Raw genomic sequence first — 26,260 nt, 5'->3', positions numbered from 1 at the left:
AACTCTGGAAGAAATGGAACTTGTGACAGACTTTGAAGTTTGGCTTGGGTTTTGACAAGAGACGGCGTGGACCTTCCAAGTAGAGACAATGGCATGAAAAAAGATATTGAAGCTGGAAATGATTGCGTATATTTGGAGAGGAAGTAAGGATCAAATAATTCATTTTGTCTTTTTAGAAGATGTAATAAATCGGAGAGTAGGGGAAATTGGTTTGGACTATCTTGCTATAGACCGTGAATACCATTTAATTGAAGTTTGTATAACATGGATGCATAGATGTGATCACTAAGCAGCTTACTGTTACTCTGGTTACTTTCTGTTAAAGTTTACTCTAGTCAGTGACATACAGCGTAAAGTAAAGTGGAAATATGGTGTGGACTGGCTAGGTTTCTGTTTTAGTAATGTTAAGAGGTCTGTTATAGGAGCAGTAACAAGAATGAAAAGAAAGGGATATGGTCTCACATACAGATAATCAAGAATGAATAAATCAGATTTGGTGACTGACTAAATAGTTGAACTTCAAAAGAAAGAAAATGCCCTTGTATTTGGTAGAGGTATTTTGTGGATAAAAAATTATGGGACAGTTTCCACCAGTAACTGGTTTGAACTTAAGGAATCTCTCACTGCCTTTCATTCTTACCAGCGTGATAGAAAATTAATCTTCCCATGGGGCGCCTGGGTGGCTCAGTTGTTAAGCATCCGACTTCAGCTCAGGTCATGAACGCAAGGTTTGTGAGTTCGGACCCTGCTGTGCTGACAGGTCAGAGCCTGGAGCCTGCTTTGAATCCTGTGTCTCCATCCCTCTCTGCCCCTCCCCTCCCCTTCTCATGCTCTGTCTCTCTCTCTGTCTCTCTCAAAATCAAATAAACACTAAAAATAAATAAATAAAAAATAATAATCTTCCCAAACTGCACCACCCTGAAATCTCTAACTTTAATATTTCTCTGTCCTTGCAGCTTACTTTCTCAGATCCCCTCGTTGCCCCTCTTACTGTGCTTCTCTGAGACCTCTAGTCCATTGCGTGGCTCCCTTAATTTTGTTTTTTTCCATTCCATTAGTCTCCACGTGCTTCCATTTACCTTTTTTTCTAGATTGCATTTAGGTATTCATCTTTAGTATTTCTCTTGTACATTCTTTCTCTTTCTGTCTTTCATTTATATATGCCTGTCAAGTTCAACCTTGGCTGAACTCAGTCATCCAACATACTGGTTTCTGTATCCAAACTGTTATGCTCTCCTAGATATAGAAGATCAGTTAGATAGCTTGAGAACTTGATAAATTCGTGGTCCCCAACCTCAACCAGGTCCCCAACAGTGAATGGAAACTTGACAACATCTTTGTCCTCAGCTAACTCTCCCATACTCCAAACACATTTTCATTCTTTCTCCAGTTTCATTCGGCTTCCCAGCTTAGCAGATAATCATGTGCACTCTAGTACTTCATAGAGAAGATAGAAGCCATCATATAGAACTCCCTCAACATTGTGCCCCTTCTGATTTATAAATCTACCTGTCTTAGGGCTTCTAGAACGTTTCTTCCCTGGGTGATAAGGTGAACTTTTATACCTTCTGTTAAAGGCCAGTTCATCTTATTGCTCTGAATCTTGTCGCCCTCTTTCTTTCGAACCCGATTATAGTCCATCATCCATCCTTTTTTGATTTCTTTGGTATCAAACTCTCGGTCTCTCTGTCCTTTTCTCTACTGGATCTTTAATCTCAGTATTCAAATATATTCTCATCTTTAAAAAACAAAACAGATCAAACAAGTTGTGAATACTCTGACACCTCCTGGGTCTCTCATCTCTTTCCATCTATCTTTTTTTAAGCAGTCCTTTTGAAAGAATTGGCTACGTGCAGATTCTTCACTTTCTTACTTCCTCCTTTAGTCTGCTCCAGTCTGGCTTCAACCTCTCCTCTACCCTGAAACTGTTTTTGCCAAAGTTACCATCATCTTCATGTTGCTGTGTCTCATGAGCAGTTTCCAGTCTTTGTCTCATTTGATTTCTCAAACCATGCAGCACAGTTTACTATTTCCTTTGTGGGGCATTTCCTTTCCATGGCTTCTGTGGCACTAACCCTTCCTGGTTTTTCTTAAATTTTTTTTTTTTTTCAACGTTTATTTATTTTTGGGACAGAGAGAGACAGAGCATGAACGGGGGAGGGGCAGAGAGAGAGGGAGACACAGAATCGGAAACAGGCTCCAGGCTCTGAGCCATCAGCCCAGAGCCCGACGCGGGGCTCGAACTCACGGACCGCAAGATCGTGACCTGGCTGAAGTCGGACGCCCAACCGACTGCGCCACCCAGGCGCCCCCTTCCTGGTTTTTCTTATTGTTTATCTTCAGCTTCCACTTTCATTTGCCCTTTTAAGTGTCAGTGTTTTTCAGGGTCAGATAGAAGAGGAGGGAGCAGTCACTTTAGTAATATAGTTAATTCAACCTTTTAAATATATCTCAGATTGGTTTTATCCTTACAGCTACTGTTCTAACCTCAGGTGCCATCACCTCTGAATGTGGGCCACTATGTGATACTTCCTCCCTGGCTGCCCTGGATATGCTTTTGCTGCCTTGTATACATTCTAAAAAATTAATTTTACTCTAATGTCTTCTAATGGATTTGCGTTTATTTGGAATATAATGTAAACTTAACATGGTCTCTTGAGCCCTGCATAGTTTGGTTTAGGTCTTCCTTTCCACTATCTGATACCACACTACTCTTACTTTTTTCTTTTCAGCGTCTGCAACGGACCATTTCTCTTGCTGCTTCATGGCCTTCATTCATTGTTCTGTTTTCTGCTTGGGGTCCTCTCCTCCCCTTCCCATACCCCTCTGACTCTCTCATGTAAATCGGCTTAATTTCCTTGGGTAGATTGTACATTTCTTGAGTGCAAGGGTCACATTTTAAGCTTTTTGTGAATATTCAGCAGCTTGGCATAGTTTTGAATACATAGTAGCTGATCATTTGGCTTTTGATAGGCAGACGTTAGAGGTCGCTGGGGAGTGAGTGTGAGTGTATGCTGCATGTGGGCAGGGTTTTCATCTGGTACAAAGTTGTATCCTTATTGTTTAGAACAGTAGTTAGCATGTAGTAGGAATTTAAGTGTTAGTTGAATGAAAAGGTTAATGAATGAGAAAAGTCTGCCTCCAATAGAGGCAGCAAAACCAGTCCTTACTAGTTAAAGCTTTGATTCTTCCAAATATGGTGTGGTGTCATTTATCAGTGAAACATTTCTGCTTTCAATGCATAAATTATGAGATTAGAAGATGAGGGTGAGAAATATAATAATTTTAGTCAACACTATAAGTCTACCACTCTTAAGCATAAAGTCTTGAATTTAGGATTGTTTGGTTTTTTATTTATGAAAATGTTCAAACACAAAAGCAAGGCTAGTATAGTGAACTGGCGGTTACCTATCACTTGGAAATAATGATCAACATTATGGCAATCTTGTTGAAATTGGGTTTAGTTCCTCTTTCTTTTTTATCTTTTTTTATTGAGCCTTATTACCAACTGCTAGCCATTTTGCTTGTTTCTTCTAACCCCTGACATCTAAATCATAAGGATGTTTCCCTGATTGGTCTTTTTACATCTAATCTTTCCTTTCTTTCTAATTTATCTTGTATATTGTTGGTAAGTTAGTTTTCACAGCACTTCACATTTAATTTTTTTTTAATGTGTATTTATTTTTGAGAGAGAAACAGAGTGCATGTGGGGGAAGGGCAAAGAGAGAGGGAGACACAGAATCTGGAGCAGGCTGTCAGCACAGAGTCTGACACAGGCTGGAACTCACAAACCGTGAGATCATGGCCTGAGCCAGAGTCGGACACTTAACCACCTGAGCCTCCCAGGCACCCCTTCATATCGCCTCAGGTTTCTATGTTATCTCCTGGGGGTGCCTAGGTGACTTAGTTTGTTGAGTGTCTGACTTTGGCTCAGGTCCTGATCTTACGGTTTATGAGTTTGAGCCCCACAGTGGGCTTGCTGCTATGAGCGCAGAGCCAGCTTTGGATCCTTTGGCCCCTCTCTATCTGCCCCTCCCTTACTTACACTCTCATAAAAATAAACATTAAAAATTTTTTTAAATGTTATCTTCTGCTCATGATTGAGTAAAGCTCATACTGCATAAAAGAGAAAGTCTGAACTTGTCATGGTGGAGTTTGGGACCCATCTTAATCTGAGTCCACTTTATCTAATCAACTTTATTTTCTTCTCATCTTTACTACAATTCTTCACGCTGTGTACGTCTCCTTCCTTCCTTCCTTCCATCCATTCAGTAAATAGATGGCATATTGAATCAAAGAAGTTACGGTTTTTGTTCTCAGTGAGTATACTACATTTTACAAAATCTGAGTATATTAAATATACACTCAGATTTGTTACCAGGTATATATATATAGGTTCCAGAACAAATGATGCAGATTTTATGAATCCTTACCTATTTTTTGTGTCAGGATTTCAGTATGACTTTTAATTCAGAGATACTGATTCTTTGTTTTCAAACAGAGGCAAAAGAACCTAAAGATAATAAGGAGGTATCGAATCCTGAAGATTTGGAACTTGAGTTGGAGAACCTAGAAATTAATGATGATACCTTGGAATTAGAAGGTGGAGATGAAGCTGAGGATCTTACAAAGAAACTTCTTGATGAGCAAGGTAAGCGCTATATTGCTAACAATTTAATTAAAAAAATTTTTTTTAATGTTTATGTTATTTTTGAGACAGAGAAACCACATGAGCAGGGGAGAGGCAGAGAGAGAGGGAGACACAGAATCCGAAGCAGGCCCCAGGCTCTGAGCTGTCAGCAGAGAGTCTAATGTGGGGCTTGAACTCACAAACCATGAGATCATGACCTGAGCTGAAGTCGGATGCTTAACGAACTGAGTGACCCAGGCACCCCACTAACGATTTAATTTTTAACTAAGCTTTATACACAGAACCCTTCGTTAAGAATATAGATCTTTACTCTGTAATTCCCTGTTTTCTTGTTGTTTCTAGACCTTCACTTTTTTGGATTTTAGGATTTAGAACAGAAACACCACATGTCCCATATAATGTGACTATATGCTTTAATGATCATCTACATTCTAAATATCTTCTTAATAGATATTTCTTACACTTCTTTACTTGCTAGTTTGTCCTGAATTTACTTTAATTCTGTGGTATAATCTTTACAGTCCTTTTTTTTGTTATTTTGTTTTTTTGTTTTTTAAAAATTTTTTCTTAATCTTTATTTTTGAGAGAGAGAGATAGACTGCAAGTGGGGTAGGAGCAGAGAGAGAGGGAGACACAGAATCAGAAGCAGGCTCCAGGCTCTGAGCTGTCAGCACAGAGCCCCATGTGGGGCTTGAACTCGTGAACAGCGAGCCCACGACCCGAGCTGAAGTCGGACACTCAACCGACTGAGCCACCCAGGTGCCCCTAATCTTTACAGTCTTAACATAAAGTATTTAAAAGTTACTCTAAAATGGCTGAATTATAAAAAGACAACTAGTATATTAGTTGATCTGTTATATTTATATTTGTCTTTATAATTGAGTAATGTTTTATATTTAATAATAAAAATGTTATACTATTAATTGTTTCCTAAATACTTCTATTGAGTTTATTAGTTAGGACATTTTTAATTGAAGTATAATTAACATATGGTGTTACATGGTTTTCAGGTGTACAGTGTAATAATTCAGTGATTCTGTATATTACTCAGTGTTCATCACAATAAATGTACTCTTAATCCCCTTTATCTGTTTCATCTGCCTCCCCATCTGCCTCCCCTCTGGCAACCACCAGACAACAATTCTCTGTATTTGAGAGTCTTTTTTTTTGTTGTTTGTCTCTTTTGTCTTTGTTCATTTGTTTCTTAAATTGTACATATGAGTGAAATCCCAAGGTATTTATTTGTCTTTCTCTGTCTAATTTCATTTAGCATAATACTCTCTGGGTCCATCCATGTTGTTGCACATGGCAAGATCTTATTCTTTTTTATGGCTGATAATATTCCATGTTATATGTGTACCACATCTTCGTTATCCATTTATTAGTATTTTTTTAATTAGAAGGATACCTTCTGCCAGTATTGCGTGCATATTTCTGTATTGGCTTCGTTGTTTGCTCCTGCAGATTTTCTTTTCTCTATATCCTGAAAGGGACGGTGGGCATGGCTGGAGGCTGCTCTAGGCCCAAATCCTTCCCGCCAGTGACTTCAGAGGTTCTCCTTTCTCACTGTCAGTACTTAAGTGTCATGGAAGGATCTGGCTCTGTGTCATGACTGCCTGTGGCTGGGAGGAAGGTGGTGTGCTGTGCTTTGGCAGTGCCCTTCCCTGTCACAGTCCCATGGGTTGCCTTCAAAGGCGAGCAGGTGATGGGAGTGCTGTCACTTGAAGACATGGGGGAAGAGATGCTCAGCAGATAAAAATAACAAACTTACTGTCAAACAACGGGCAATTGTTTTTAAGTTTTTGTGTCTGGTGCAAAAGTTTGCCTTTTCATATTCAGTATCTGAAAGACTGTAATGACTTTGGGTTATGCTTCTAGAGATATCCAAACTTCAGGGTAATAGCTCAAAAAAGGCTTTATTTTTTCACAAGTAAGAAAAGCTCTAGATTATTTCCCAAATAACTTACAATTGAATGTTTATATTCTTAGATTGTCTCTCTGTATTTTTTTAACCTATTTAAACACTAATTTTATATTAGAACAAGAGGATGAAGAAGCCAGCACTGGATCTCATCTCAAGCTCATAGTAGATGCTTTCCTACAGCAGTTGCCCAACTGTGTCAACCGAGATCTGATAGACAAGGTATAATTGTCTGTTTAACTTTATGCAAGCACATAAACCTTGTAGGATAGCTCTAATTAGGAATGTCTGTGGGTTTTGGACTATTTTAGCCATAGAATGAACCATTTCTTCAAATGGAATCTTATATGAGAATACAAAATAAACATAGAAGATTGGAGCCAATTTGTAAGTGTTCTCTGAGTTGAGAACTATTTGTTATAGTCTGGAATGGTGTCTAGAATCCTGTTGGCCTGACACTTCTCCCCTTTACATAGGGACCCCAGAGTTTGGAAAATACGGTTTTAGACCAGAAGTTATTAAAGTATGCTTTGTCAGTTCTTGGAGTGAGTCTTCTGAGGTGCTTTCATGACGTTTTTAAGGTTAAAACTTTCATACTAATACTAGGGTTCTATCCTCCACCTTTTCATTGTTTTTGACATTTGCAAAAGCAGCCGGCAGTTTGGCATTAGTGGGTGCAGTGGTAGCAAACTATAGCCTTTGTATTCTTCACTGCCATGAATTAAAAAAAGAGTGCTGCTTTTACTTAAGAATCTCCTTGAAGACTCCATCAAAATTTGTGATTTTATTTCATTTCAACCTTTGAGCACACATCCTTTTAATCTGAAAAAATGGGAATGGCGTGTAGGGCACTTTTGCTGTCTCAAGGTTGTCTTGAGAAAAACCACTTGTGTGATAGTTTGAGTTGCAAGCTCAACTAGTTGCTTTTTTCATGGAATACCATTTTTACTTGGAAGAAGTACTTAAATAACCAGTGGGCAAACTGTGGTTATTCAACCTTGGGTATTTAGCAGACCATTTTCTAACACGAACAAAGTGCGCCTCTCACTTCAAGGAAAATAACAAAGTATTACCAATGAACAAATCTGAGTTTTCAAAAAAGTTAGAATTTTGGAAAACTTAATGTCTGCCACCATAAATTTGATACCTTCCCAATTCTTTTCTGAAGAGACTTTATTGAGGAGATTGGCAGTGATATTAAATAATACAGTTCTAAAATGTCATGTATGTGTGTGGAACATCTGCACAACTCAGTGAACCATTGTTCTCAGTGACCCCTACACATTGTTAACAGAATCTTGCTTGGGTATCAAAGATGCATTCAAAAGTACAAGATAGGCCAGTGGATTTTAATGTAACATGGCATGAAAAATTGATTTCTGTGGTTTTAGTTTCACATCGCAGCTAGCCCTTAAAAAACTGTCACTTGTCAAGTTTTGGTGTAGTATCAAAGAATATCTATGATTACTGGAAAGTATATTAAAATACACCTCCCTTTTTCAGCTATGTATATGTGTGAAGCTGGATTTTCTTTATTTACTTCATCCAAAAAAACAAATCACCACAGATTAAATGCATAAGTAGACACAAAAGTCTAGCTAACTTCGAAAAAAGTACTTTTGTCACTAAATTTTTTTTCATCTTGAAAAGTATATACTTATTTCCCAAAAAAGTAACAACTAATAGGTTTCTTGGTATTTTTAAGTGAATTAATATTTTAAAAGTCTTTTAGTTTTAATTTCTAGTACAGTAAATGTTGATAAATGTAACCCATATAAACAAAATTCTTTTAGGTTCTTAATATTTTTGCGAGTATAAAGTAAAGGGCTCTTGAGACCTAAAGTTTGAAAATTGTTGCTTTAAACCATTTTTTTTGTTGAAGTTTATTATAATTAATTTTTTTTTCCCTCATAATGCTTTGATGGTCTCCTATAGAGAATTATAGAAGTTAGTTTATTTTTCAACTTTGAACTCGTTTAGTCCTTCTTCAAATAATTTAGATGTATTTCAGTAACTATTTGTGTAATCGAGCAGGCTTGAAAAACTGTTTCCAAGTTGGTTTACTTCTTGGGATGATTAAATCAATGTATGGCTTTCAAAAACTTAGTAAGTTTGAAATATGATTGAATCTTTCCCTTGCCAGATTTTCATATATTCATTCATATGACCTAAAAAGAGGATGAAAGAGAAATCTTGATACTCTGCTCTACCCCCGTACCCCATTTTGAGCATCATCATGAAAACTGAAGGTGGAAAGGGTCTCATCGGTTTTGTATACTAGTAGTGTTATTGTTCCAAGTGTGTATTGGAAAGTATCCTTTAGCGCCCAGTTCAGTATTAAGAGCTGTTGCCAGTAATGACTATATATTCAATTCGAAGTTGACTCTCAGAGTCAGGTGAAAAATAGGGGCCACTCTTCCCTGTTGGACCCCAGTGTGTTCCCCTGGGAGTCCACTTCTTCATGAAGGGAATTTCTTCCCATATACATTTACAAAGGTGCAATTAGCTTAAGAGGGAAAGGTACTTGGGAAACAGGTAGAAAAATCCAAGAATTGTTTGAATTCAGTAATTAGGTAACAATATAGAAATCAGAGTGAAGATTTTTTTTAAGTAACTTTCTGTGGGTAATGTCATTCACGGTAGTTTATTTCTGCATATATTTGATGATTATAAGAATGTATTTTTACTAAATAAAATAAGAAATGATTGCTGGATTGTCTTTCATTGACCTAAAATGTTTTGAAACAGCTTTCAAAATACTGCTTATTGAGTTGTCACTTAGCTCTTGTTACCCAGACACATACCACCAGGGCGACCTCTTTGCTTCTTTCTCCCCATAGGACAGGACTGGTTAAGTCTAGGAATTCATATACACATGAAGCTTTTTTCTTTGTGGTTTTCTGAAATTTATTCATTCTGGCAGTTTTTCTACTCATGTCATCTTTTGTTTATTTATTGCATATATTTATTAAACCCCTACTGTGTGCCAAGCATTGACATGCTTTAGGGACTCCTAATCTGTGGAGATTTTTGAACGTTGTAGGTTTGTTCCCTAACTGACCTTTGATTATTGTGGTAGGTGAAGTGAATATTGCCTTCTCTGTCTTCATAAAATTTATTTAGATAGAATATGCAAACTACTTATGTATTTTAAAGGATAGTGTTCTAAAGTAGTTATTGAAATACATTTTATTTTTCATGTTTTCTAATTTATGGTGAAATATACCCATTACTAGCTATTTAAAATTTTTCTTAATATCTTCACAAATTTTGCTTTGAGGTTTTTTCCCATGTTTGTGTGAGAAGTTTTCCAATGTTAACCTATTTTATTTCCTGAGTTAACCTATTTCATTTTATTTCATGACTTGGGGTTTTTGTTTATTAGGTCCAGAATTTTTCAGTGTTTCATATGGGTGAATTGCTTGAAGGAAAATGTGTTATACTTTTATATTTTCTCTTTGTTATTTTAATTAGCTGTAGTCTTTAATGTTATAAAATGTAAGCTTTAATAACATTTATTATATTCTTTTTACAAGCGTTAAGAAAAATTTATTACTATTTTTTTAATTAAAAAAAATTTAAAAATATTTATTTATTTTGAGAGAGATCAGTCATGAGCAGAGGAGGTGCAGAGAGAGAGGGGGAGAGACAATCCCAAGCATGCTCCGCACTGCCAGCATGGAGCTTGATGCAGGGTTTGAACTCACGAACCCAAGATCATGATCTGAGCTGAAACCAAGAGTCAGACGCTTAACTGACTGTGCCACCCAGGCACCCTGCAGAAGAAAAATTTAAATTGATTTTACTCTTTTGACTAATTGTTGATGTAAAATTTCGATCTTGATGAAGTGTGAGTCAGTGTGAGTCAGTTTCCTGAATTTGAATCTAGTCCGTGTTAGTTGTGCCATTTATTTCATCAAAAGATTTAACCAAATAGGAGGTGTTACAGTATATTCTGTCTATAGTGAAGAGTAGAAATCCTTTATAGTTCAGGGAACTCTATGGATCTTCTATTTGCATCTGATAATCAAGAGATTATCAGATTAGAAATTGGGATTAATGATAAAATAATCATTACATGTGAGCCTATGGAAGGACAATATTTGAGATCCTCAAAAGTATATTTAAAGGTAGTTTATTCCTATTTATTTTATTTATTTGAGAGAATGAGAGAGAGTGAAAGCACAGCAAGGCGGGGCGGGGGAGAGGGGAAGAAAGAGCATCCCAAGCAGGCTCCATGCTGCCAGCACAGAACCTGATGGGACATGGGGCTCGATCTCATGAACTGTGAAATCATGACCTGAGCCGAAATTAAGTCTGATGCTTAACTGACTGGGCCACACAGGTGCCTCTATTCTTTTTTAAATTATAACTTAAACTTGTTATTTTTCTTAAATGAAATATCAAACAGTAAACTGAAAATCTTTAACATTTTAAAAGTATACATGCCTGGGTTTTAAAAATACCATTTATTTATTTATTTATTTATTTATTTATTTATTTATTTATTTTTAATGTTTATTTATTTTTGAGAGAGAGACAGAATGCGAGTGGGTTAGGGCAGAGTGATAGGGAGACACAGAATCTGAGGCAGGCCACAGGCTCTGAGCTGTCAGCACAGAGCCCGACGCGGGCCTCGAACTCACAAGCCACAAGATCATGACCTGAGCTGAAGTCGGAAGCTCAACCAAGTGAGCCACCCAGGCGCCCCTAAAAATACCGTATTTTAAAAATTACTCATATTTATATTTTTCAGTGGCTTTCCAGAATGTTCATCTCTTCTAGCTTTTCTTTTATGCTTATATGTTAGACATATTGATGAAATATTGAACACTTTTTTTTGATCTGTAGCATAGAATGGTGGATTGCTACACTAAATAATAGTTGTATTTATTAATAGTGAGCATTTATTACAATATTGAGGTGTGGTTTCTTTAGTTTAAATTGTCAAGTCTGATTGTTGACACTAAACTAAATCTTTTTCGTCAATGTTGGGGCATTTATTCTTACATATTCCTGAGAATAATGTATGCCTTCTTCTCATTTCCAGTTTATCTTTGCTCCTTTTTGATTATTGTTATTAGCATTAATAATTTTCTTGGCTCCTGGTAACTGTTATTGCTACTTTCTAATTCTGTCAGAGTTTTTTTCTGAGATTACTTGACTTCAATGAGGTCGAAGGCATTAATTACACATTTCATACAGTTATTTTCCAGATAGTTCATGGTGGGTCTTCAGTCTACCCACTTGGGGTTCTGTTTTTAACACTAGGTTGCAATTAAAAAGTTCATGAGGGGAGCCTGGGTGGCTCATTTGGTTCAGTGTCTGACTTTGGCTTGGGTCATGATCCACGAGTTCAAGCCCCGCATCGGGCTCTGTGCTGACAGGTCAAAGCCTGGAGCCTGCTTCGGATTCTGTGTCTCCCTCTCTCTCTGCCCCTCCCCTGCTCACACTCGGTCTTTCTCTCTCTCTCTCTCTCTCTCTCTCAAAATAAGTAAGTAAGTAAATAAATAAATAAATAAATAAATACATTTAAAAAAAGTTTATGAAACATGTATTTTGAGATCTAAAAGGAAAGGATAGTTTAAGTTCGGTGATCCTTTAATTTGGCATATGCTTATAATACCAGTGTTCTAAAACCATTTTGAAATATTTAGGAACACATAGAAGTCCTTTGTAGCATGGAGGGTTTCTGCTTTCATTAGCTAAATCAAAAAAGTTTTTTAAGGAAAAAAGTTTGCTTTTTCTCCCATAGGCAGCAATGGATTTTTGCATGAACATGAATACAAAAGCAAATAGGAAGAAGTTGGTACGGGCGCTCTTCATAGTTCCCAGACAAAGGTAGGTACTAATAACAAAAAGTAATTTGTTAGTGGTTTTACTCTGTAATGATGGTTATCAGATCAACATTCACATTTAATTATCCCCTCAAAATATCTTTTGTCAACCGAGATGATTGTTTTTTGCATATTTTCTAGGACTTGTTTCTCATTGACTTCTGTTCTTTTGTTCTTTTGCCCTAGTGGAAATATTTCTTCTGATGTTTACCTGTTATTTTAAGAGAAAATATTTAAGAATAATAGTAACTTAATAAGAATAGTAATAACTTAATCATTTCTAGAAGCAATTGGTTTACATTTTTGCCTTTGAGGGAGAAAAAGTAACAAAAGGTATGTAAGTTTTTTGGAGAGTTTTTATTTTGTATGAAGATCAGACTTAGTATATCTAATTTTTACAGTTGTGTATAAATGAAAAATTTCAAGTTTTTGTAATTATGCTAGTTTAGAGTTGAAAGTCACATTAGTGATTATGTTGCTAGTAATTCAAGAAGCATATTTAATTGTGTAATGCTTTTAGAGAATAATAATGCTGTAAATTACTCTAAATTAATGGTCCTGAAGTATGCAGGACCACTCAGACTATTGACCTTGGAAACCAGAGGAGATGCATTTCTATCTCTTCAACAATGAATAAATAATTTTGTGAACTATTATGATGATTACATACAACATAGCTAGGGTACATACTTTCCTCAGAAGATAAGGGTTCTGAGGGATTTAATTAGAGTTTCTGGAGCAGAATTTTAATTAGGCCCATTCGTTGGAGAGGCCCATGATCTCTTAATGTGAGATTTCTTAGTGAAACAAAATTGCTACTTTTTTTTTCCTTTTATACTGGATTTTATCTCCTGTCACCATCATTAATATGAGCATTTGGTTTTCATATTAGTGGGGCAAGAGATGGAATATGTTAATAATAGTGAGTAGATAATTAAGAATTATGTAGTTGAGAAAAGTCATATAGATAAATATTTTTATAATATGCATTTCATCAAATCTAAGGTACCATTAGTTATGAGGTACACCATTATTTTATGTACAACTGAGAGAGAAAAACATTGCCATTTACATTTAAGACCTTAATTGTGAGGCACATTCCACTTTCATGTATTTGTAAATGGGAAAAAGCTTACATCTTGAATTGATGAAAACTCAAATACTTTTTCCTCAGTATCTTGGACCAGTTTTTTTTCAACTGATTCTTTTCTTTCCTTTTACAATGGAATGTTTATTTTCAGATTTTTCTTTTCAACTCTTTATTTGCATGAAGAAACATGTATTAACAATTATTTGAACTTATGTAACAGAATAAACCAAAGTTAGCAAAAATAAAAGGTCTTGTTTACAAAAGAAATTATGCAGTGATGTTTAAGTAGTTTACTTGTAAAAGACTGTCTCTTTGCATCCCCATTCTGTCCTTCAGCGCACCCTTCCCTCCCAAACCACCACCCCCTCAAGAAAGTCCTCAAAAGCTACTTGGTCTTATGCCACTTGTATCTCTTATAACTCTGTTTATCTGTTTAGCTCAGGAAATAGCTGCAAATTAGATGTACTTGGAATCTGCTAGAAGTGTAGACTTAAAAGTAGTGGGAATTAACAATTATGGTTTGAGAGGAAAGAAAAAAAGTCAAGGGACAAGTACTTGAAATGTATAGCATTCTAGAGCCATGAGGAAGAGACTGCATAGTCTATATACCTGAAATGTATAAATACAATCATTTGGGTTTTTTATAATCCACCTGAGTGATCAGGAAAGATTAAATTATGTTCTATAATTTATTCATTTATTAATTCGTTAAGGGTCTGCTGTATTCTGTGATTAGTGCTAGAGATACAGTGTAAACAGGACAGATTAGGCTCTTGTATTCATACCACTTACAGTTTGGAAAAGAAGAAAGACAAAGACTTCTAAGTGTAGTTACCAAGAAGAATCACAGCATGCTTTAAAGTATATAGCAAGTGGAACTGATTGATTTAGTCTCAGGAGTCCAAGAAGGCTGCCTGGAACAAGGGTTATTTAATGGGAGTCTTGAGAAAGGAATTAGCTAGGCTAGGAATGGCTGGGGAGAGGAAATGTAGAGAGCGCGTTCTGATGGAGGCAACGGAGTATGTGAAAAGAGCTAGAGACAGGAAAGGTCCCGACATCAAAGTATTGCAAAAGCTGCTTTCTTGGTTTTGTTGGGTGTTATCCTCTAGACTAAGCTACAGGGAGGAGGCCATGTTTACTTCCTTATCCCCAGCACTCAGCATAATAGCGGACATGTAGAAGGCAATAGAATTACATAACATGGTATTTCATGCCTTTTCTTATCTAGCCCCCTTTCAGCTTCAGTCAGAATTCTAGGCACTCTTCCTCTTGCAAAATCCTGATCTGTAATGATTTCTTGAATACCTTTGCTCTCTTTACTTCCAAGCCTCTGTTTTCTAATCTGGGATGTTCTTTTTTTTTTTAAGTTTATTTATTTTGAGAGAGAGCAGGGGAGGGGCAGAGAGAGAGAGGGACAGAGAGAATCCCAAGCAGGTTCCACACGGTCTTTGCAGAGCCCAGCTCAAGGCTGGAGTTCACAAACCATGAAATCATGACCAGAGCTGAAACCAGGAGTTGGATGCTTAACCAACTGAGCCACCCAGGTGCCCCTGCCTGGCATATTTTTTATCTTTCCACCAAAAATTTCTGGCTTGCCCTTTAAATCTTAGCCTAAGAGTCATCTTCCCTGAACAACATCCTCATTTCCATTATGTCCATATAAATGCCCTTATTGCACTTTCCATATAATGTCTTTGTACGAAGGATCAGTCACATATCCCACCTGTGTCCCCCCAAAGTGTGAAGACTACAGGCTTTTTGAATGTTCTGGGGGTGCCTGGCTGGCTCCATCGGTAGAGCATGCGACTCTTAATCTTAGGTTGTAAGTTTGAGTCCCATATTGTGTGTAGAGATTACTTAAAAAAATAAAAAAGAGCATTCTGAATCTTTTCATTTTGTACATTTTCAATACCAATTACAGTTTTGGTTAGTGCTTGAAAATATTGGATAAATTAATGTTGGTCATATGCAAATCTAAAATTTTATTTTAAAAAATAAGTAGTACATTTACAGGGCTCAAAACCCAGAAGTATAAAAACATTGTGTGCTGAAAAACATCCTTCAATATATCCTTGTCTCCCTATATCCAATTTCTACTCTTTCCAGTTGGAAACCACTGTCTCAATTCTTGTGTATCTTCCCGAAGTTTCTTTTTCATGTACAAGAAAATGCAATTATAGATTCTTATATTTCCTGTTTTTTGTACAAGGGCAACTTACTGTGCTTATCATTCTGAACCTTACTGTTTTCACTTAACAGTATATCTTGGAGATCTTTTCAGATCAGTATATAAAGGTTTCCCTTGTCCTTTTAAAGCTGCAGTGTTTCTATTTATGAATGTGCTATATTTAATCATTTTGGACATTCCAGTCTTTGCCATTACAAACAATGCTGTATTTCTATTTCCCCTGACTTTTTTCTCCTCTTGATCATGTTAGCTACTGGTTAATCCATTTTAGTTTACTCACCAGTAAAACGCCTCAAGAAGACCAGCTTCCAAATGATAATGTATTATATCATTTTACTATTGTTTTACTCCTTACTTGTATCTTTACTGATTTCTTCTCTCTTGGTTTCTTCATTCTGTTACTTTTTTGGCATTTGCTGTATACCAACACTTATTTGGCATTTACTGAGAATGGTCTTAGTTCTGACTTGTGATTTCTGTTTGTGTGTTTTCTAGAAATTCTCCAATTTTAGTTTATATTTCCTTTTTGTTTCTTTTTTTTCAACGTTTTTTTTGTTTGTTTGTTTGTTTGTTTGTTTTTTAATTTATTTTTGGGACAGAGAGAAACAGAGCATGAAGGGGGAGGGGCAGAGAGAGAGGGAGACACAGAATCGGAAACAGGCTCCAGGCTCTGAGCCATCAGCCCAGAGCCTGACGCGGGGCTCGAACTCACAGACCGCGAGATCGTGACCTGGCTGAAGTCGGACGCTTAACCGACTGCACCACCCAGGCGCCCCATCCTTTTTGTTTCTTAAGGAGATGTTTGAGAAAGTCTTGAAAAACTTCCAGGTTGTGGGATGTTTTGGTTTTGTTTTATTTTGTAACTTGGTTAATAACTCATACTCTTACTGCACTATGAATAGAAAATACAATTTATTCTTTTTGGAATTTTTTGAATTTTTCTTTCTGGCCTATTATAGAATCAATATTTGTGAACATTCCTCGAGATTTTTTTTTTTTAATGTTACATGCTTTTTCTTTTTCTTCAAGTTTTTATTTATTTATTTCGAGAGCTAGACAGAATGAGTGAGAGAGGGGCAGCGAGAGAGGGAGAGAATCCCAAGCAGGCTCCGCACTGTCAGCTTGAAGACTGACCTGGGGCTCGAACTCAGAAACTGCAAGATCATGACCTGAGCCAAAACCAAGTCAGACGCTTAACTGACTGAGCCACCCAGGTGCCCGTAAAGGTTACATTCTTTGTTTTTATGGTGCAGAGTTCAATGTACTGATCGGGGAAGTTTATAGTATTAAATAACTTTTATTGAGTTCTGTTTTCTTGACCTTTTTTGTCTACTTGCCCGGGGGTCCTGGGCTAAGGAGGTAAATTAAAGACTACTATTGGTGTGTGTTGTTTTTCTAATAACTACTGTGATTTCAGTTTTTCAAATGTTACTGTTGTGTTACTTGGTGTGAAGATAAAACTTACACCTCATTGTGAATTTCACCTTTTATAAAGTGTCATTCTTCGTTTTATTTATTGTTTTTTTTTTTGCCTGCTACTACCTTATCTGGTATTTATATTACAATTTCTAATTTCTTTTTATTTGTGTTTTTATAGTATGTTTTTGCCCTTTTATATTCAATCTTTCAGAATAGCTTTATTTTAGTTGAGTGTTTCTTGTATGTTGTGTATTTATTTGTGTGTGTGAGAGAGAGAGAGAGAGAGCAAGAGAGAGAGAAAGCTGGGGAGAGGGGCACAGAGAGAGAGTGCAGGCTGAAAAGAGGGGCAGAGAGAGAATCTTAAGCACTTAATCTGAACATGGAGCCCGATACAGGACTCAATTCCACGACTCTGGGATAATGACCTGAGCTAAAATCGACAGTTGGACCTTCAACCTAGTGAGCCATCCAGGTGCCCCTCTCTTGTATATTCTTGAATTGAATTTTACTTTGAGATCTGTTCTGAAAATATGTTTCTTATAGTTGAGTTAGGATTTTTACTTTATTTTTTATAATTTTATTAAAAAATTTTTTTAATGTTTATTTTTGAGAGAGAGACAGAATGCAAGCAGGGGAGCTGCAGAGAGAGAGGGAGACACAGAATCCCAAGCAGGTTCCAGGCTCTGAGCTGTCAGCACAGAGCCCGATGTGGCACTCAAACTCACACCGTGAGATCATGACCTGAGCTGAAGTCTGACATTCAACCGACTGAGCCACCCATGTGTCCCTAATTTTATTTTATTTTTTAACGATTATTTATTTTGAGAGAGAGCGGGAGAGAGAGAATCCCAAGCAGTATCTGCACTGTCAGTGCAGAACCCAGTGTGGGGCTTGATCCCATGAGCCATGAGATCATGACCTGAGCTGAAATCAAGAGTCAGACGCTTAACCGACTGAGCCACACAGGCCCCCCTAGGGTTTTTACATTTTTGATAAGACAGATATGATTGGTCCATGTTCTGTTACATTATTTGTCTTTTTGGTTTAATTTTTAAAGTCTTTCTTTGTGTAATCTATATTTTATTTTCTGTACATTTTTCTGATTTGAGGAAGGTTTGTATTTTTATTTTAGTAGTTAGCTTCATAATTATGGGTTTGCTTCTTGGTCATTTATTTAGACAGTCTTTGTTGTTCCTACCACAAGTGATGATAAAATTAACTGTGTTCTCGTCCTTTCTTCTCACTCTCTCTCCTCACCCATCTGGTGTTGGTCCCTACTGTTATCTTCCTTAACATTTTCCTTTTTTACTGTTAAGTGTGCTACGCTTGTATCGTAGGGTTTATCAGCTTGAATATTAATTCGCTCACAGCACTATGAATGGACAAGCAGGAAGCTTACCAGACTTCCCATCCTCTTTTCCATTCTCCCTCCCCTTGTTTTGTCTCTCTGTTGATAACACATCCTGATAGGGAATATGACATTTACATCCTCATTTGTCACTCTGACCCCCTCATTTGTTTTATCTTAGTTCTACAGCTTAAAATATTCCATGCTCCCTGCCAGTCTTGTTTCTCTGGTTTCCTAGTTATCTTTTGGTTTGCTGAAGTTTATCTTCTAATGATTTTCTGAAGGAGAGTTCTTGGGCAAAAATATCCCTTGAGTTCTTGTACAGAGTGATGTTTCTGGAGATTCATTACTCGAAGGACAGCTTCGCTGGTTATAGGATCTATGGCTCATGCCTTTTCCCTGAATACTTTATAGGTGTTACCCTGGAGTCATCTGGCATTTGCTACTACTGTGGAGAAATTGGAGGCCAACCTGCTTTTTTCTTTCTGTAATTTATTTGGTGATTCATATGGCTGCTCAACTAATTTTTTTTCTAGTAAATCCAGTGGCTTTACTAGGATGGATATGCTGTGTTGTTGATCATTCTGGGTCACTCTCCATGCCCTTTCAGTTTTTATATTAAATACTTCAGGGAAGTTTTCCTGATTTTCATCTTTAAATGTGTTTGAATGCTTGTTGTGTTTTCTTGTTGCGGTTTTCTTTTTTAAGTACTCCAGGCATGCATATGTTGAATCTCCTTTGCGTATTTGTGGCTGTCATATTCTCACCAATCATTCTTTTCAGTGTCTTCTTTTCTTATCTTCTGTCTCTTACTCAGCGTTCTACACAGTCTGTTCTCCCCTGCGCTCTCTTCCTCATTTCTTTTAGGACCCATTTAGTATTTTTAAATTTATGCCAAAATGTTTGGCCAGAATTTTTTTTTGGCAGTATTTTTCTGGTAAATTTTGGTATTTTTAAAGGAACTGTTCTTTTTCTTTGTTCTTTCTCTATTTTTAAAAGTTTTTATTATTTTTTTAGAAGTAATCTCTAAGCTGGAGTGCCTGGGTGGCTTAGTCGGTTGGGTGGCTTAGTCAGTTGGGCTTCTGGCTCAGGTCATGATCTCACAGTTGGTGGGTTTGAGCCCCATGTTGGGCTCTGTGCTGACAGCTCAGAGCCTGGATCCTGCTTCAGATTCTGTCTCTGTCTGTCTCTGCACCTCACCTGCTCATGCTCTGTCTCTCTGTCTCTCTCAGAGACATTAAAAAAAAAAAAAGTAATCTCTGGGTCTAGCATGATGCTCAAACTCATGACCCTGAGACCAAGAGTCACATGCTCTAGCATGTGACTAGACTGAGCCAGCCATGCACCCCTTTCTGTTTTTTAAATAAATTGTGGTTTAAATAAATCGATTTCAAAAATTTGCCCTGTTTGGATTAGTTCTCTGTTCACTTTTCACTTGTGACTTCTGCTGTAATTTACCTTGCATTGAATCTGGACTGATTTGGTAGCCTCCATCAAACATTCTGCAACATTTGCGTTTACTCTAAAATATGAAGTTTACAAACTTCATCTTAGATCATTGCCATAGCTTCCAAGACTGCCATGGCACGGGAAGACAGTGTGTGGACTCAGCTCATTCTCTGGGTACCGTGGACAAAAAGTGATGCCTCATTTACACTCAGCCTGAAGCCTGAGAGGGATCACAAGAACATTTGGAAGATGTGGGGAAGCACATGGAGCCTTGGGCTAGCACTGTTGTCTTTGCTTCACAAATACAGGGATTTGTTTCAGATCATTAGATTTTTTTTATCTCTAGTAAGTTCTCTTCCTGAAAACAATAAGAGATATTAATTATGGTTTGGCTGGTAGGGGGTAGTCTGTTCAACAATGGAATGTACAAGTAGCAATGACTATTACTCTTTACTGGCATTTCTGTATTTTATACATTTCAGATGAGCTGAGTTACAGAAAAATCTCCAATTTGTGTAAGAGCAGATGTCTCATCTACCTGCTTTTGTAGTATAAATAGTACTCTCTGGTCTCTAACAGTTTCAGTGTTTAGTTAAAATTTTGTTTTTTTAACGTTCCTGAGTGATTTGGAAAGTCAAGGCCTCTACACATCTATGAAATGGTGCGTTAGAGTCTGGGACGAGGTTAATGTTTCCTGGTTGTATATTTTTATTAATCAGAAAAGCCTTTAATTTTGAAAGATTTTTGGTTGTTTTGTCTTAATACCCAGGCACGTTTCTACCTTACCTGCAATATTTGGCTTGTCCTGAGGATTATAGCTTGGTCCCTAGGGAGGCCAGAGTAAAAAGATAGTAGTCAAGTGCCAGTGAGTCTCTTCTCATTCTGTTTCTCATTCCCTATCTCCTTGGCCTCATAGGTTTACAAACCCTTCTCCGTCTTCTATTGATTTTATTCATTCAACCTTGAATAAAAGAGATGACTGATCACCTTTAAGGGAATCAGTAAGAAGAGGGAACAAAGAATGTTGGGTCTAGAATGAGCAGGCTAGAATATTCTCTTAGGGAGCCAGTTATGAGGGTATTAGGGGTAGCCAGTTATTCTTTGAGTCTCTGGACTTAGGGAAAGCTGGGACACTTTGCAGGAGAGGGGAAAGGAGATTCTTAACATCTTCTTTTAGCTCTTGCTCTTACCTAGCCTCATTTTCTGCCTGTGCCCAACGAGACTCTGCAGGACCCCGGGCCCCTTTGGTAAGGTGCACCTTTCTGTTGGTGTGTCGTTTTCTCTCCCCCACCTTCCCCAAAGGACATGAATCGTTTTGAGTGTCTTTATGGCCAGGATTCTTTTCTGTGGCCGGGATTCCTTCCTTTCTCCAGCTCATCCTGCCTGAGCTAACCAAATAATGTGCTACCAAAATCAGAATGAATTGTTTAATAGTTATTTGAGTGCCTACGACTGTGAGGGCCCAAAGGTTTTATATAGACAGTAGACCTTTGAACAATGTAGGAGTTAGGTTAGGGGCCCTAGCCCTCTGCATAGTAAGAAATTCACATATAACTTGATTCTCCCCAGAACTTAACTAACAGCTTGCTATTGACCAGAAGCCTTAGTGATAACATAAATAGGTGATTAACACGTATTTTGTGTGTTTATACGAACATATATGTATGATGTATATAATATTAACACGTATTTTGTGTGTTTATTACATGCTGTATTTTCACAATAAGCCGGAGAAAAATTGTCATTACGAAAATCATAAGGAAGAGAAAATAACATTTACAGTACTATACTGTATTTATTGGGGAGAAAAATCCACATATAAGTGGACCTGCACGGTGCAGACTCGTGTTGTTCAGGGATCAACTGTATATAGGTTGCCCCCACTATCCGAAAGTAGAGTGTTCCTGTAAAACCTTTTTTAAGCCAAAATGGTGTAAAGTAAAGCAGTAAGTACCATAAATTCATGTGGAAAAGTTTTTTTTTTTTTTTTTTAATTTTTTTTCAACGTTTTTATTTATTTTTGGGACAGAGAGAGACAGAGCATGAACGGGGGAGGGGCAGAGAGAGAGGGAGACACAGAATCGGAAACAGGCTCCAGGCTCCGAGCCATCAGCCCAGAGCCCGACGCGGGGCTCGAACTCACGGACCGCGAGATCGTGACCTGGCTGAAGTTGGACGCTTAACCGACTGCGCCACCCAGGCGCCCCTGGAAAAGTTTTTTAATGTACCCAGACCCAAAGAAAATCCTGTCTTAGGCTTTTGTGATACCCTGGGACACATCGTGGTAACAGAATCCAGAATCCATCTGGGTGAGTCACAGTTCACACGGTTCAGAGCTGTGGCGATCTGATGCAGGGTTCCTGGGGATGGAGCTTGGCTGGGCCACTCTTGCTGCCCCCGGTCCATGCTGCCTCTGTAAGTGTTTGCTGCAAAACCAGCACTGAATGCTATATTTGCTTTTCAACTTTTTTCATAAAAGTGCGAACTCCTCTTTAGATTTCTTCCAGTTAGCAAAAGAGGTGCAAATGTAGGTCTTAAGGAAAGCAAACATGAACTTTTGAAAGGCAAGGGGTCCCTATGCTAGAGAATTTGACTGTCTTAACCTAGTCTGTATAGTTAGGTTTAGGAAGCACGTGACTAGACAAATCTTAAGGTTTTTTTATAGTTCTTTTCCTTAAAAAAAAGGAAAGGTTTTTGAGATAATAATTCACATACTGTACAATTCATTTATTTGAAGTATACAATTCATCATTCTAAATATATGTAGCCATCACTATGATCATATTTTAAACGTTTTGTCTCCACCCATTAGTATGGATGGATCTCCTATCCATTAGTAGTCAATCCTATAATTTCTCTGCCCACCCTTTCCCCTGACAAAGAAACCACTAGCCTACTTTTAGTCGCTTTGGATTTGCCTGTTCTGAGTATTTCATGTAAATGAAATCATGCAATATATGCCTTTTGTATCTAGCTTCTTTCACTCAGTATAATGTTTTCAAGATTCATCCATGTTGTAGCTTGTATTTGAATTTCCTCCTTTTTACAGCTGAATAATGGTCCATTGTGTAGATGCACCATATTTTGTTTGCCCATTTATCAGTTGACGGACATTTGGATTGTTTAGCTACTTGGAATGACGCTGATGTGATTACTTCTGTGGATATGTCTTCATTTTTCTTGGGTATATATCTAGGAGTGAAATTGCTGTGTCCTATAATAACTCTAACATTTTCAGTAATTGCCAAACTTTTTCGGAATGGTTACACTATTTTACATTCTCATCGGCAGTGTTTGAGGGTTCCAATTTCTCCACATCCTTACCAACACTTGTTATTGTCCCTTTTCTGCTTATAGCCATCATGGTGGGTGAGAAGTGGTATCTCACTGTGATTTCGATTTGCATTTTCCTAATGGCTGCTGATTTTAAGCATCTTTTCATGTGCTTTTTGGCTTTTTTTTGTATGTCTTTTTTGGAGAAATTTCTGTTAAATCTTTTGTCCTCTTTTCAGTTGTTATTTTTAATTACTGAGTTTTAAGAGTTCTTTACATGTTCTTTATTCGTGTGCCTTATCAAATATAATTTGCAAATATTTTCTCCTGTTCCTTGAGTTGTCTTTTCACTTTCTTGGTATCATTTGCAGTACAGACATTTTAAAATTTGATGTCCCATCTGTTCAATTTTGTTTTTCATCTGTACAGTTCTTAAAGGTTTGATCTAAAACAACGTTTTAACTTTTAGTGTATTCTTCCTTCAGTAAATAAATAGTTGGCTAAAAAAAAAAATCTTACAGCCTGGGATTTTATCTCTGTTGAAGGACTCCACAGAAATGAAACCTATTAGAAATTCTCTTAGGTATTTCATATTATTTTATAGTTAATTTGTAATATAACACATATAATTGAAGTTGCACATAAAGTGTTCATATCTTAAGTATATACATGTATCCACCACCTAGCTAGAGATCAAACCTAGCACCTCAGAAGGCCCCTCACCTAAACTAACTTTTGGAATGTAAAGTCAGAATCAGGGAAAGCACGTAGGAATGTCTTAGTTCCTGTTCTGGTATAGACAAATCTGGTATTGGTTTTAATGACTTTGTAGCCAGATAGATTGCCAAGTTTTTAAAGATGAATGATCAGATTAATATAAGCAAAGTGTTGAGAGAATGAAATGCTTCTCTTGATTCTTGAACAGCTTTTCCTTAGTCTTTTGAAGCGTATTAGTGTGTTCTACCACTTGATGGCACTATTGCCCTGGGAGCGTCAACATTGCTGAAAAAATCTCTTAGAACATTTGGTTGTTGATTTTAGAGTAAATGACTCCAGTCTTTTATTATGTTTCATCCTTTTTGAATCATCATCTGCTTCATTGTTTCAATGGAGAAAATCCTTTGTATTCTTTAATCGAATGGTAGGAGTGTTCTTTCACGTTGGTTCTTTTCCTAGGCATTTTTGAACAAGGTAAAATTAATAGCTTCCACCAGTTAAATTCTTTAGATTTTAAGGAGGGGGAAAACCTGGACATTTCTTTTAGATACCTGATTGATTACAAGAAAAAAACCTTTAAGAATTTCTTACCCTTGAGTAAGAAAAGTTTGTGTGTTTCTGCATTCTTGTTACTTGTAGTTAATGACTGGATGTTTACTAACTTGATCATTAACTGCTAGTGAGGTACTTAAATGACCTTGAAAATCTAAGCAAGGTTTTATTGTTTAAGAAAAAAAATTGTTTTTAAAATGGTTCACTCATTAACTGTTGGTAAAAAATAGTCATCATTCTCTTAGAAGATGAACATTCAGTTTTCAAAGGAAGAATTTATTTTCTAATTGACTTTCAGAAAAGTCTAAAATAACATATATAGCTAGCTTAAATTTTAACACAGAAATTTGCTCTTTAGGTTGATTAAAATGTTTTATTTTGTATGTAATACGTAATACCTTTAATGATTGATATAGCGTTTGGCACTCCATTCCCTTGCAGGCCTGCATGCATAGAGGAGTAGAAACAACAGAAAAACACACTTAAGCAGAACTAACATTCAGGAAATATATAATTTATTACCTTATTTACAACATAAAGGATTTTATTTTGTGAAGTAATGAATGGTCAGAGTTTGAAGATTTAAATAGGGCAAGGTGATATTTACTATCAGCTATCCCTTTAATTGTTAAAGGTATAATGGAAAAAGAGGAGTTTTAGAAACTTGTTAGTTTGAGAAAGATTTGGTGGGCTTTTTCGGAGTAGTGGGTTCCTGAGAAAATGGAATATCTAACTTTACTTTCACATGGCCAGTCCCCACAGAACAAAAACCAGGGTTACTAACTACCTGGAAAGACATACAAGAGTTAAGATCTTCCAGGGAATTCTTAAACTATTTAAAAAAAAAATTTTTTTTAATGTTTATTTATTTTTGAGACAGAGAGAGACAGAGCATGAACAAGGGAGGGGCAGAGAGAGAGGGAGACACAGAATCTGAAATGGGCTCCAGGCTCTGGGCTGTCAGCACAGAGCCCGACGCAGGGCTCAAACTCACGGACCGTGAGATTGTGACCTGAACCAAAGTCGGACGCTTAACCGATTGAGCCACCCAGGCGCCCCTTAAACTATTTTTTAAATCGCAGTGGAAGCTGAAAGCTCTTAGCTGTGTTATTAGTTCACTAATGTGGCCCTCAATAGGTAGCACAGACTGCTTTCCTCTAAAAAGGATACCTATATCTGCCTTTCTTTTGGGACTAGGAAAAAGGTTTGGTATAGATTGGGCTGATTTCCTAGAAGAAGAAAAAAATGAAACAAAGTATAAGCGACTTGTCCAGGAAAAGAAGAAAAAGGAAATGACATAGGTTGGTTAACACTTTTGATGCTAAGTGAGTATAATCTCAGATTGTGTTGAAAAATACATTGAGAAAGACAAGATTAAAATTAAAAATTAATTTTAAAAACTCAAGAGCTGGTTCTTAATTTCCAAATGGAGAAGCATTTAGAAAATAATAAGGAAAAAGAACATTTATTTTTTATTTTTCAAAAAAATTTTAAATGTTTAGTTATTTTTGAGAGAGAGTGTTCACATGCGGTCTCACGAGAGAGGAGCAGAGAGAGAGGGAGACAGAATCCAAAGTAGGCTCCAGGCTCTGAGCTGTCAGCACAGAACCTGACATGGGGCTCAAACTCACAAACCACGAGATCATGACCTCTGCCAAAGTTAACACACTTAACTGACTGAGCCATCCAGGTGCCCCAAGAAGAACATTTTAAAAGTTTAAGAAAGGAGCCAGATGATAAGCTAAAAATATTTTTTAAAACACTTGAAAATCTCAGCGAAACAGAATTTTTTAAAATTTCCGAACTATTTCAACA

The 26,260-nt window shown here is 36.9% G+C and overlaps 1 protein-coding gene across 1 annotated transcript in view; it reads left to right on the top strand.

The window, feature by feature from the left end:
• Positions 1–26,260, top strand: part of UPF2 (UPF2 regulator of nonsense mediated mRNA decay) — a 112,743-nt gene that overhangs the window by 31,801 nt on the left and 54,682 nt on the right. The window contains exons 6-8 of the mRNA XM_030321117.1: positions 4,502–4,651; positions 6,691–6,794; positions 12,328–12,413. Coding sequence (XP_030176977.1) covers positions 4,502–4,651; positions 6,691–6,794; positions 12,328–12,413 — 340 coding nt within the window. The remainder of the gene's footprint in view (positions 1–4,501; positions 4,652–6,690; positions 6,795–12,327; positions 12,414–26,260) is intronic.

The sequence above is a fragment of the Lynx canadensis genome, chromosome B4 (genome assembly GCF_007474595.2).
Source record: "Lynx canadensis isolate LIC74 chromosome B4, mLynCan4.pri.v2, whole genome shotgun sequence".
In the NCBI taxonomy this organism is placed as follows: Eukaryota; Metazoa; Chordata; class Mammalia; order Carnivora; family Felidae; genus Lynx; species Lynx canadensis.
The sequence above is the reverse complement of the archived record's forward strand: the minus strand, read 5'-3'. Positions and strand labels throughout refer to the sequence as shown.